This window comes from Tenrec ecaudatus, chromosome 8 (genome assembly GCF_050624435.1).
Source record: "Tenrec ecaudatus isolate mTenEca1 chromosome 8, mTenEca1.hap1, whole genome shotgun sequence".
NCBI lineage: Eukaryota > Metazoa > Chordata > Mammalia > Afrosoricida > Tenrecidae > Tenrec > Tenrec ecaudatus.
The window spans coordinates 161,296,636-161,310,686 of NC_134537.1; the positions used below are offsets into that span (position 1 = coordinate 161,296,636).

Here is a 14,051-nt window from a genome sequence, read left to right on the forward strand (position 1 = left end):
GAGGAGTCAGGCACGCTTGCTTTGAGAAAATGAGAGGAGAGCAGAAGCTAAGTCTAGCCATGGGGGCCATGGACATATTGTAGTGGGTCTATCCTAGGCTGAACATTTCATGTCTAATCACGAAGGAGCCTTTAAGCAGGGAAATCATCTGAAGCGCTCTGAGGCCCTTTCTCCCTCACTCATGGGAAGAACAGGATTGCCAAGGCATGACATCAAGGACTCCTGCCAAACTGACAGATCAGAAATGAAGATCAGCCTTCAGGGATCCCCAGTAACGTGGGGGACCACTCTTCTCAAGGGCGTGGGTGGGGAGACTCATTTACTTCTGTGTACACTTCTGATCCACAACCAGAACGTCTTACTCTGACCGTCTTTCATAGTATACTGGTGAATAATCTGTGTACACTGTCTTTGACATACATGGTGTCTTTCATCTGGAGATCTTAAAGAGCCTTAATGACAGCCAAGCTTCATTATTTCTGTTTTGTGTCTCAGGAATCTGACTCACAGAGAGCTTCAGCGATTTTCTCACTTATGAAGGGTGTCATTACCAGGACCATGAATGAAACTTAGGATAAAGCCCTGGCTCATAAGTCATTAAATACTATAACCTTTATTAGTAGTGGAGTTTACACAAATAATGACACCTTTGTATTGAGAATCTGTTCCTTCATTCTGTTATTAAGTCCTAGCTTATAGGGAGGGGGCAGAAGCATCTCACTGCAGGCCCAGTCTGCCGTGTAAAACAGGATGGAAAAGTTATTATGTGTTTTATTGGTGATTCCCACACCATTCACAGTTCATTGTTTCCATCCAGCCACCCATCCAGCCACCCATCCAGCCACCCATCCAGCCACCAATCCATCCTTTATTCATTCCATTATGATATTTCTAAGTTGCTATTTCGTAATTTGTAAATGGGCATAATAATCTTACCACTGGCAAAAGGTGTTTTGGGAAGTGACTTTCTGTAAAGCAGTCTGGCATATGGTAAGCCAGTAAATAAATAATAATTATTATTATCATTAAGTAACTCACAAGGGCCCTATCAAAAGAACAACAAAGGTCCTTTTACAGCTCCATCTCCGGCTGACCTACTCCCTGGGAAGAAGCCGACTCCTCAAATAGAAAACCTGCCTGGGAGATGAGGTTCAAGAGGCAAGAGAGAAAGCCCTCTCGGGTCCTCAGTTTGGATTGAGAGCTGGCAAGGTATTGTTGGGTGGTGGATGCACACTTGACCAGTCTCTTAAAATCGGGCTGGGAGGGAAGAAATAAACACAAAGTGGCAGCAAAGAACCTACACAAAGTTCACATCAAACTGATGGAGCTGTTAAGACCCACAGAGCAAGCTAGTTACTGTAGGCAAGACTGTCCAGTGCCTGTGTGTGCTGCTCGTGTTTCCCGTGGTAGTGTGCTCAGCTGTTGTCCAAGTTTCCTCCTGTCTTCCCTGCGCTTGGAATGCATCAGGCACCCGGTTAAAGCGGAAGCAGGCAAGCTCAGCCAGGGTTCTGGGGTGGCTGGACTTAGCAGTGGTTCTCAACCTTTCTAATGACCCTTTAATACAGTTCCTCATGTTGTGGTGACCACCCCCAACCATAAAATTATTTTCGTTGCTACTTCATCACTGTAATTTTGCTACTCTTACGAATCAGGTGCCCCCCCCCCCAAGGGGTCGAGACCTGCAGGTTGAGAAACCCTGGCTTAGAGTAAGTGACACCTCAGCGAAGAACCATCTACGAAGACCCTTCTTTTACAGCTAATCTGGGATAAATCGAGTCTGATCGTTTCAGGAAACTACCATTCTCTGTAGCCTGCTGCAATTTTAATCACTGGTGTGGCCTGGACACTGAGTTTAAAATCTTCCCTGGGGGAGGAGAGGGGATCAGGAATGGGGACTAATATGCTGGAGGGCAGGCAGGCATTTCCTTGGGCTAAAAGAAGACCATATTCTAGGAGAGAGATGGGCAAGAGTGGGGGTGCAGGGTGGGGTTGGGCGAGAGGGGGGCAGGGCAAGCCATTGGGAGGTTTATTAAGTTTTTAAGTGCAAAAATGATCTAAAAAAACAACAACAAAGAAAGACTATCTGATTTGTTAAGCCTTATCTGATTCACAATAAACTGTTTAAAAAGTATACACTTTCCCAAGGCAGACATCTGACTCAGAATCCATAAAAGAAAATATTCATAGATTTCATTTCATAAAAGGGAATAACTTTCATATGACCAAGCTACCATAAAGAAAATTAAATGGCAAGCAACAAACTGGAAACTTATGTACAAATTATAACATTTTAACAAGGAAACATATCCATCATGCATAAACAGATCTTGAAAATCAGTAAGGTAAAGATAAATCCAATGGACAAAAAAATTCAACAGCTAATTTCAGAAAAATATGCCCATAAAAATGTTTTTCATCAATAGTAATTAAGGTGATGAAGATGTAAATAAATTCCTCATTTGTTGCTCATCAAACTGGAAAAAGAAAATGTATATATTTGTAATGCTTAATTATAGCACAGATGAAGGAAAAGAGGCAGCTTCTTTAATGGGGATACGCTAGTACAGTCTTTTTTAAAGGGCAGTTTGGCAGTCTCTGTAACTAAGTAAAGTATGTCCACCCTTCAATGTAATAATTCTACTTTTAGAATCTACACTAATCAGGTAAGTCCACACGAAGATAAAAATACAAAGATGTCAGTGGCATCATTCTCTGTGACAGTGAGGAAACAGAAAATACTAACAATGTCTAGCGCTTAAAAACACTTTGAAGAGACATGTCTATTAAGTCTTGAAGTGGACAAAGACAAACCTTCTGGGGGAGAGACACCATCAATGTGGGGCCACAATGGTGGTCCAGGATTCACAGCAAACGCAGCCACCTAACTAGAATGAGGAGGACAGAGGAAGCTACAGCCAAATCACCCCATCGAAGGGGGACCAACCAACTCATCACAGTTGCAGATAGGATAGCGCCACTGGAAAGGGGACCACGATGGAGACACATGCACTGCTGCGGCTAGAAAAGCTTACCAGATCCGCTCAAGGACCTCTGAGCAAGGCTGTCAGGATATGACTCACGACTATGGGATCCTAATACCACAAATTCCATCTATTTCTGTTCTATTTGAATTTTTACAAGAATGCAGTTGCGCGTTACTATTTTAACACAAGAACTATTCTGTGAGCGGAGATATTTCAGCTTTGCGTCCTTTGCTGGGCCAGGTTTCCCAGGGGTTCTGCAGTTAAGACCTACTAGTCCCCCATGATATGGCCTAACAAACTGGACTCACTTCCATTCATCTGCTGTGACCACAGAAGAACTGAGGCATTTGAATTACAATGCTGGTGAGGAACATAAGAAGTGCCACTGGACTGCCAAAAGTCATCTGTCCTGGAAGAAGTGTAACAAAGCAAAACAAAGCACAGCCACAATGCTCCTTAGAAGCAAGGATGGATGGTGAGACTTGTTATCAGGAGAGGCCAGTCCCTGGAGAAGGACATCACGCTTGGTAGAGGGATAACAAAAATGAGGAAAATTCTGGGCAAAATGAATTGACACGGTGGCTACAATGGGCTCAAACATAAGAACAGTTGTGAGGAACGGGGCAGGGTAAGATGATGGTCTGTCCTGTTGTATACAGGGTCACTATGGGTCAGAACCGACTTGATGGCACGTCATATGAGCAGCCAGTCTGTTGTAAAATGACGGTGGCACACAACACCTCACTCAGATCACAGCTTTTATGTAATCAGTTGAAAGGCAATTTCTTCAGAGGTGTGCCCTGCTCCCAATATAAGTGGATCCTGTAGAAAAGCTTGCTTGCCTTTTGTTGACTCTGGAGTCTGCACCTGGCTCACCTACCTCCAGTTCTTTGGACTTGAGTCAACAGTTTGCCACATTGCCTGTCAATCCTGTGCGTGGTTAGTGACCAGTAATCTGATCTGCCGACCCTGGATTAATTTACCTCCGAAGCCATCAGCCTGTCACGTCCTGAGAATCTTAGGTCCAACAGCCCCAACAGGTAGGTGAGCCAGGAGAAGCCTCCAGCCTGACATCTAACTCATGGGACCTGCCTGGGCTTGGACTTGCTTGCTTCTACAACTGTGTGAGCCATTCTCTTGATATAAATTTCTCTCTAGACGCACAGAGGCTAGAGAACCCACCCCCAACACCAAAAAGGAGTTTCAAGAGAGTCATTTTTCTCTCCTTCCCTTGCCTAACACCATAAAAATACACAGCGGGTCATTGCAAAATTCATTTGGAACTTGAGAACCGCATGGTGTTCCTTTTGCTTTGCATATTGCCACCAGAAAAAAGAATTCTCAAACAAGGGTAATCATGTTATTTTGCTCCAGTGCCTAAGCAGGGCGAGACTCTGGCTCATTTTATCCTCCAGGTGCTGTCCATGGGGGTATGAACGAATCACTCAAGACAAGCCAACCTTTTGGCCAGAAGTCACTGTTACCATCTGAGATGAAAAAGTTGTATGGTATCACTCAGGTCTTCTCCTAAGTCCAACTGTGAGGGACTTTAACACACAACCCAAAGGGGCTCCTAGGTACTTGCTATTTAAAATGCTACTTGCATAAGGTAGTGGCTTTAGAACGATGTCACACTCTCTGTGGGCTTATCTATGAATATGCCAGTGGGAAAGGTTCTGAAGATTCTTTACTACTGGATGGGTTTCAGATTGTAGTTTTTTGGAATGGTCCTTCCAGATAGAATTAAAACAAAAAAAATTTCTTTAGTGGGGGTGGGTATTTAATGTGCTGGTAAGCATCTTTACAGAAAGAGAATCCCACTAATTGAAAACAACAGTGTTTCACAGAAAAAGTATCCCATTAATGTTCTCCGACTTCCATTGGATGCTCATTTTACATAGTCGTAATTAAGGCCCACAAACAAATTTGGATTTGTGTGTGTGGTAACCTTACTTGTAACCAATACTTCATGTTATTTGCCAAAATTTCACGTGATTGACTGTTTGCGTACCTGCCAGGAATCACTTCTATTAATGTGACAGAGCTTGTTTAGCTTATTCCCCACTTGTTGGACACTTGGGTTTACTCCCAGGTTTTGATCACTATGAACATTCTGAATGGCCCCTCTGTACACATCTTAACGCAAGCTTTCCTCCCTCTTTGGAACATTGCCTTAGAAATGTACTTCCTTAAATGGATCTACTGGGTCAAAGGGCTCTAGGAACAGTCTTGGTACATATTTTCCGGATTGCAACCTGGACGGAATCAACAAATGGCAGTGGCTGCGACAGAGCAGACATGTGAAGGCTCAGCCCCCCCCCCCCCTGTGACGACCCCGCCTCCCAAACGGGAAGACGCCCGTCAAGGGGCTGGGTGTGGAACACCTCTTTCTACTGTCGGGGTCAGCGTTAAACCTCTGGGGAGAGACACACACACGAGCAAGATCACGTTCAGAAGCCCAGGACTTTTGTCCCGGGGGCGGAAGCAACTCCGACCAGCCCCTCCAACCCCGGGGACAAGCATTCCAACCACGTCTCTTCCTTCAGAATTCCTAACAGCCCGTGCACGGCCCAGCCAGCCTTTGCACGGCAATCTTTTGTGGCCCAGGCAGGCTGCCTGCAAGCGCAGGGCTCCGCAGGCGAGGGCAGCAATCCGCGGTCGCTATTCTTTGGGCGCGGGCGACGCAAGGCCCGCATAGCAGCGCGCTGAGTCAGCGGGGGCCGCGCGGGGGGCGCCCATCCCCCCCCCGCCCGGCCCGCGGGCCGTGGAGCCCCACCCCTCCCCGGCGGCCACGGCATCGGGCCGGCGGTCGCGGGCTTAGGGCGGGCGGCCTCCGCGCTCACAGGGTCGCCCACCGCAGCCCCGGTCGCCGAGCCGTGCGCGCTTCCCCCTCCCCCAGCTGGTGCTCTGCGGGTCGTCCGGCGGTGACAGCGCCCCGGCCCTTTAGCTATTCTGGGGCTCCCGAAGGAGCGAGGGGGAGGGGTCCGGGAGGAGGGAGGCGCACGAAAAGGCGGAAAAGAAAGGCAAAAGGGAGGCCGAGGGGCGAGCGGAGAAAGGAAGCGGGCGAGCACGGGCAGAGGCCGCGAGCCCGGCGGGCGGGGGCGGGGCTGCGGCGGCGCGCGGGGGCGGGGCTGCGGCGGCGGCGCGCGGGGAGGGCGGAGCGCGCGCCGGCGGCCGCGGGCGGAGGGGCTTGTGGGTAGCGGCGGCGCGCGGCGGGGTGCGGGCGGCCGCGCGGGAGTGTGTGAGGGGGCAGCGCGGCTCGTGGAGCTGCGGGCGGCCGACGGCGGTCATGAGACCCGGCTGGTGGCGGCAGTAGTCGCGCAAGCCCGGGTTCTGGCCCCCGGAGACCCCGAGGGCGGGGCAGTCCGGCCCGCGGCGGCGGCGGCGCCGCTTCCCTGCTCCCGCCCTCGGAGTGCGGACGGCGCTCGTCGGGAGCGAGCGGACCGGGCGGCGCGAATCTGTCGGAGGGGCGGGGACGTCCTGTGCTCGCCGCTGCCGGCCGCACCGGGCCGGGCCGGCCCCTCGAAGCAGCCTCCGGGCCCGGGACCGGCGCGGAGAGTGAGCCCGAGGCGGGCAGCCGGCCTGGCGCAGCCCCGCCCGGAGCCGGAGATCGGGGGGCGCTAGGCCCCGAGCGGCTGGACCTCTCCCCGGAGAGCTAGTGTGCGGGCGCGGAGGTGGCGGCGGCGGCATGAGTCGGCCCCTGCCGACGGGAAAAATGCCCGGGGCTCCGGAGGCTGTGCCGGGGGACGGGGCCGGCGCGGGCCGCCAGAGGAAGCTGGAGGCGCTGATCCGAGACCCCCGGTCGCCCATCAACGTGGAGAGCTTGCTGGTAGGTGATCGGGGCCCAGGGGGGTCCCTCGCCGTTCCTCACCTTTACTCCCCCGGCCTCGCCCACTCTCGGTGCTCGCCCGCCCGCTTGCCCGTGCGTCTGTCCGTCCGTCGGTTGGGCTGGTGGAGAGCTCGCCCCACCCTGCCCGGCTTCCTGCGGCCCGGGCCCGGGAGCTAGTGCTTCTGCGACCGAGTGCGGACGGCAGCGGTCTACTGGGTGGCCCCTTAGAGCTCCCGGAGCTGGGGCGCGTCCCGCGCCCTCGCTGGGAATGGGGAGGCCGGGCGGGATTTGCGGACCTGGAAGTGACATGCCGCGTGGGGACTTGGGTGCAAGCAAGGGAGCGAGCCGCCCGCGGGGGCCTGAGCAGCCGCGCTCGCTCCGTTCAGCCGGAGCCCGGTTCAGGCACAGACGGAGCGAGCGCTCCGGTCCGCAGGAGCCTTTCAACAGCACCCCGCGTTGCAATTGCGCTCATTTCAATGTCTGCTCAGTTAATTGCCCTAGATTGTTGCTCCGGAGTTAAAAGTTAGGCGTCGGTCCGGCTCTTGGAGCTAATGTTTCCTTCATTGAATCTCCTGCCTAGGGCGGCCATGGGAATCCAAGTGAACGACCAGCTGAAGGCTGCGAGGTGGCTGTCGATTAAGACAGGACCTTGCATGCGTTAGAAAGTAGAAATGCCCTCTGCGGTGTTTGCTTACTGCTTACCTCTGTGAGGACAGACGCTTGTATTTCAGTTTGATTCGTGTGCAGTGGAGAGGGGAAAAGGGGACGTGGCGGCGCTTTGACTCTCGGAGGGGGAGAAAGTGAAGAAGCTATTGTGAATCTCAGACTCTCCCTGGAGGGCGAGGATTGGGGCCTCCGATGCTTGGAATCTTTCAGTGTTCTGCCCAAGAACTTAGATGTCCGTCCTCCTCTCAGTCTGGTAGACCAGAGACTGAGGAGGAAACCGGCGTCTCCTCCCTTTTCCCAGTGACTGTGTCTTCAGAGGCCAAAGTTGGTTCTCCTTTGAGGTTTCTGGAATCATTTGCAGTGACTCAGTCCTTTTGGCCAAAGTGCAAGAGCTAACTGCAGAGAGAGTGAGTGTGTGTGTGTGTTGTTTTCCGGAGGATATAGAGAATGCAGTGCACTATGTTGCATCAGAGGTGTTGGACAGTCTCTTTGGCCAGTTTTCTCCTGCGTTCTCATGCCACCCGAACATTTTAAAAGAGTTTTTCCGTCGGAGATAGGATTAGTGGATTGTGTGGAGGGCATAGCCTTCCCCAGGCCATGGCAGAGACTCCCGGCTTTACTCCCAGCAGTTTTGCTTTGGTATTTTGCTGGCAAAACATTGACCTAAGGCCAGAAAGTTCAGTTAAAAATAGCACAGCAAATTTCAAGTATTCATCATGTTCACAGGCAATCCTGGATAGAGATTTTGTACACTTCACTTTTCATCTCTTAGGTATTTAGTGATGTTAAACATAGTTACTAGGGTTAGTCTGTGCTTCAGCCTAAGCTATTTATGTCTGTAATATGATCATGCATTCTGCTTTATTAGAGTATTTTATAAATCATTAAAATAAGGGTTTTTTATTTCTAAGGGATCATTATACATGCCCAGTAAACAACTTAGTCCATTCATTTATTGACTGCCTAATACAGCCAGAAAGTAGTTCTTGATGGTGCGATCGATGTTTACGGGATGGCTGCTAACCACAAGGTTGGCAGTTCAAACCTATTTCTTGACTGCAAGAGCAAGCCATCCTTGTCCGCACAACTAAAGATCGACTGGATGGTGGTAGTTCTACTTTGTCACGTGTGGTCTCTATGAGGTGAGATTGTCCTGAGGTGCCCGACAGCACCAAGGCAGCTATAACCCTACACTTGCATTAAGGTGACATAGTATTCTGGTATGTGTGTTGACATCAGCTGCTGCTGACGTGGCAATCTGTTTTTGCTCTCTGTAGTTGATAAGCTATTGTGACTGTGAGGTGCAGTAAATCTGACCTCGCCAGAAATTGCCTTAGTTGGTTGGTTTTACTATAGAAAATAAATGTGTTTCACAGAACAAACAAGTAATAGAGTATAATAGAAACATGGCTATAAAACTCTTAGAACATCAAACTCAGAAAGGAGCTCAACACCTACCATAAAAATGATCACTTAAGACGGCAAGAGTAATGAGATGGCTTATACTGTACTCCACAGGAGTTGCTGTATCATACCTTCTGCAGGCTCGGCTTAAAAAAGAAAACTTTCATTTATGGGGAAAACTGTTATCTGAGTTACCTCAGTTGTTAAAAAGTAGTGCTCATTACATTTGGTTCACCTCTCTGTGCACCTAGCATATTGTTAGTTAATTCCTTTCTTAAAAAGAACATTGTTTTAGAGGCAACTTTTGTGATACATAATTTTGTAGTATTATCAGGATTTGTGTCAGAATTACCCATCATAGATAAACTGGGTTCAGAGACGTTCCAAAGTTGTATTGGCGTAGTCCAAATTATCTTGTATCTCTAGAGTGGCTCTTTGCCTTACATGGGCGCTTAAATTAATCTGCAGAGAATATATTCCTTTTATACTTTTGCATTGTTTGAAAATTTTGCATGAATGTGCTGTATTGTCAAGATTCTACTCCTCATACTGTTTACCAAAATATTATGGTAAAAAGAATCACATTTTACTGTTAAAAGTGGAGAGAAGCCTTTTTAAAGATCCGTGCTTTTGGGTTTTGACTTACATTCATATAACTGTTTCAGAGACCGAATACCTGCTTCTCCCCTTCCCCAGTTGTCATAATAACCTGTGGAATTCAGGCTTGGGTAAACTGTTAATTTAGTTCTGGTGTTGATGAGAAAAGGGGATACATTTTTATTTACAATTTCTGTGTCTTAAAATACAAGACACCTTGATATGTAACACCTGTAAATTATATGGAACTTTTTCTTTATGTAACACCTGTAAATTATATGGAACTTTTTCTTACCGCTGGTTATTTGCTTCATTGAAATAAAATTATATGTGCTTTTTCTTGCTATGTAAGTGTGAAAATTATATAATAAAATGGAAAAATAAATATGTACAATTGAATATTTTAAAGTATTTTTTCTTTTGTGAAATGACAGCTATCTGTAGGGTGAATAGCCTTAGTTTATTTTAAAACTTGCATTACAGTAGTCAAAGAAATACCAAAAGAAAATGAATTAGCTAAGAAACCCCAAACCACTGCCATTGACTCCATTCTGAATCACCTCGTTGTACTTCCGAGACTTTATAGCCTCAGCTTTCTTTTGAGGAGTTATTGGTAGGTTTGAACTGTGGATCTTTTGGTTAGCGGTTCAATTTGTCGCTTATTTGTTAGTTTGGAAAGTTAGAAAAAGAAGTGATGTATGGAATTTACTACTGTTAGGTGAAATTGAACCTTCTTTGCAAGTTCATTCTATCATATGTTACTCACAATTCTTTATATCGAAAGCTCTGAAAACAAAGCTTAAAACTTACTTGGTGGTGCTTTGTGAAAGGAGAGAGGATTCGCACTCTCCTTGACAAGGCTTTAGAAAATGCATACGGTTAAGGCATTGCCACCTACTTTGTGGCATCTACCCATGGTTTTTAAATATGTACCCCGTCTGTACTGGGGTGGGCCAGCCTCTGCAGGACATGCCATTGCCTCGTAAAGGCAAAATCCTTGTAGCGTTTGCCTCTTTGACTGCGTATTTACTTTAACATTGCACTTGTTCACCCAACAGTGTTTACAGAGTCCTGTACTGGGGAGGCTTTTTCTATAATTCAAGTATTTCCATCTGAAAAAAAAACAAAAACCAAAAACCTTATTTGGTGGTAACATTTGACCTGGTAGAATATTAGATTATTTATAATCCATATATCTATAGTCTGTCTATCCATCTGGCTATAAATAATGGTAGGTTTCATTGCAGGAGTATTAATGTGTTTGATTTTAGAGTACTGACCCCAAAAAGGTTGTAGGGAGGATACAGCATATGTATATTACCATTCTAATATCCAAGAAACGGATTTTTGAACCCTCTGACTTCAGTGTAAGGCCAGTGTAGACGAGGTAAGGGAATGCCACTATGTACGAGGGGTCTTCAGAAAGTTCACGGGGACTAGATTTAGGTGCTACTGGAGTTTTCCACGAACCTTGTTGCAGGCCCTCTATGCACCTGAGTCTGAGTGGTGTTTGGTGCTCAGTGGGTTCTGACTCAGGCACAGGAGAAGGAAACCCTAACCAGTCTTGCACCATCTTCACACTTGTTACGTTCGAGGCCTTGTAGACACTGTGTCAGCCCATCTCGGCTCAGGTGTATGCCTTCGCCACTGCCAAGCTTGAGGTCCTTTTCCAGAGACTGCTCTCCTGATAACACAATTCCAAATGCATGAGAGGAGGCAACACCACCCTAGCTTTTAAATAGCATTCTGACTATACTTCCACCAACACAGGTTTTTTTCTTCTTCTGGCAGCTCATAATATACCGTATATACTCGTGTATAAGCCGAGTTCCCCAGCACATTTTTAATGCAGTTTTTGTGGTAAAACTAGGTGCTTCGGCTGATATTCGGGTCTGCTTATACTTGAGTATATATGGTATCCCGCATTCTCAGCCAACACTATAATGCCAATTCTTTCCAATTTTCTTTGCTCTTTATTGTTGCGTTTCCACGTGCATGTGAGGCAGTTGAAAATACCATGGCTTGTCTGGGGTCAGGGGCACCTGCGACCTCAAAAGTCACTCTGTGCTTCTCAACACTGTGAAGAGGTCTGTGTAGCAGATTTTCCCAGTGTGTCATAATTGTTTGGTTTCCTGACAGCTGCTCCCAAGAGCATTGATACTGGGTTTAAGCAAAATGAAATCCTTAATAAAGAACTTGAAACTTTTCTGCATTTATCACAATGTTGCTTATTGGTACAGTCCTGAGGTTATTTTTACATTGAGTTTAATCCATAGTGAAGATGTATTCTGTAATCTTTATCAGGGTGCTTCAAGTCCTCTTGAGACTGTCAGTGAGCATGGTTGTGCCATCTGCACAGCCTAGATTTTTCATGGATGGGTCCTTGGACCTTGATGCTACCCACGTCCTTCATAGAATCCAAGAGCTTCTGCATGTGAATTGATAGCTTCAACTCTGATACAGACCTTGCCTGATTTTCAGTCATGCGCTAGCCCCATGTTCTGTTGGAACGACTGCCTCTTGGTCTGTGCCCAGATGTTGCATGAGCACTGCGCAGTGTTTTGAAATGCCTGTTGGCCTCAGTCATATCCATAGTTTGTTGTGATCTGTAAAGTCGAATGCCTTTGCATAGTTAATGAAACACCAGTAAGCCTCTTTCTGGTAATCTCTGCTTTCAGCCAAAATACACCTGATGTCAACAGTGATATTCCTGCTCACTCACTCATTGCCAGTGAGTTGATTCTGACTCATAGACTCCCTGTAGGACAGAGGAGAACCGCCCCTGTGGGTTTCTGAAGCTGTAAATCTTCACTGGAGTAGAAGCCTAATTTTTCTCCTGAGGAGCAACTGGTGTTTCTTGAACCACTGACTTTGTGGGCAAGAGCGCAGTGTGTAATCCACTACAACAGAGCTCCTTATGAAAAAATGTCCCCCAACCCCCACTGCCTTCTAGTCAGTTGGACTCACAGATCTTCCACAGCAGCAGTTCTCAACCTGTGGGTTACGACCTCTTTGCAGGTCGAACGACCCTTTCACAGGGGTCGTCTGATTCAAAACAGTAGCATAATTATAGCTATGAAGTAGCAATGAAAATTTTATGGTGGGGGGAACCTGTATTAAAAGGTCACAGCATTAGGAAGATTGAGAACCACTGTTCTATAGGGTTTTGAGATTGTAAACCTTTGGGGAATCAGGAAACCTCATCTTTCTCCTACGGAGTGGTTGGTTGGTTCGAACGGCTGACCTTATATTTAGCAGCTTCACGCTTAATCCATTATAGTTATTAATTATCTTGTCGCTTAAGGTATTTTATTATTGACTGAGTCTTGTTCAGATAACCCTCCCTTTTTGATATGAAATATTTAAAAGATTGCAATAAACATGCATTATGAAACATACTAAGTTATGATGAATAACAAAAAAGACAATTTCAAAAAATGAAGCGTGTTTTTATTTGTCATAGTTTATTATGACGTTGATGGAAAACTATCTTTTTTACTTTGTAAATTAATAATAAAAATAATAAATCATTTTATTGGGGGATCTTACAGTCCCTATAGCCATTATATTAAGTGGGTATGTACAACTATTGCCATCAACAATTTCAAAGCATTATCTTTCTTCTTGAGCCACTGATAGCAGTCCCTCTTTTCCCTGTCCCTCCCATTACTTGGAGTTTTCCATGAACTTTTTGACGCTTCTCGTGTTCATGATGCTATCACCTAGGTTAATAAATGAAATACTAGCCTAATTTCATAAATCACTATTTTGTATGTAAGTCCAAAGAATACATTGTTTAGTCTTGCTTTTAAACTATCAAACGGTAGTGTTTCTCTCTGTATTTTGAGATTTGCTTTCTTTTGCTCGAAATTATGATTCTGAGATTCACCCATACTGTGGTCTGTTCATTTTCACTGCCACCATGAACCACAGGATAGTATTGTAAGTTACTGGGGCTCCAGGCTGTTGCTAGGTTTTTGCTGTCATGGAAAGTGTTGCTGTGAATATTTTTTGAATGTTTCCTTGAGCACCTGTGTAAGTTTCTCTAGGCCAGGGTCTCTATCTATGAGGCCTGGTAATGCAGTGGGGTAAGCGTTGGGCTGATAACCACAAGGTCAGCAGTTCAAACCCACCAGCTGTTCCTCTGGAGAAAGATGAGGCTGTTTGCTCATATAAAGATTTTCAGCTTCAGAACTCTGTCCTGTGAGTCAGAATCAGCTTGCTAGCAGTGGTTAGGTAAAACTCACTGCCATCAAACCAGGCCAGACTCATAGTCACTCTGTGGGGCAGGGTAAAACTACCCTTGTGGATTTCTGGGACTGTAATTTTTTATGGGAGTAGAAAACCTTGTCCTTTTCCCCACTATCTGGAAGTAGAATTGTTGGGTTGTAAGATACTTGCTGTTCCATGTAACAAATGAATGGGCAAAATTGAAATTGTTGCCTGACATTTTATTATTGAAAAATTTAAATTATAGTAAAGTTGAAAAAATTGACCGTGAACATCCATATGTTCACCACCTAATTAGTGTTTTTTGCTGTGTTTATTTGAACAGTGCTATCTACCCTATC

The 14,051-nt window shown here is 46.5% G+C and overlaps 1 protein-coding gene and 1 pseudogene across 1 annotated transcript in view; both read left to right on the forward strand.

Annotated features, from left to right (window-relative positions):
• Positions 1-6,229: 6,229 nt before the first annotated feature.
• The window catches only part of ROCK2 (Rho associated coiled-coil containing protein kinase 2), a 127,334-nt gene continuing 119,512 nt past the window's right edge, over positions 6,230-14,051 (forward strand). Inside the window, exon 1 of the mRNA XM_075557098.1 lies at positions 6,230-6,813. Within this exon, the coding sequence (XP_075413213.1) occupies positions 6,673-6,813 (141 nt within the window). The 5' untranslated portion in view covers positions 6,230-6,672. The remainder of the gene's footprint in view (positions 6,814-14,051) is intronic.
• LOC142455915 (U6atac minor spliceosomal RNA) lies at positions 10,297-10,404 on the forward strand (annotated as a pseudogene).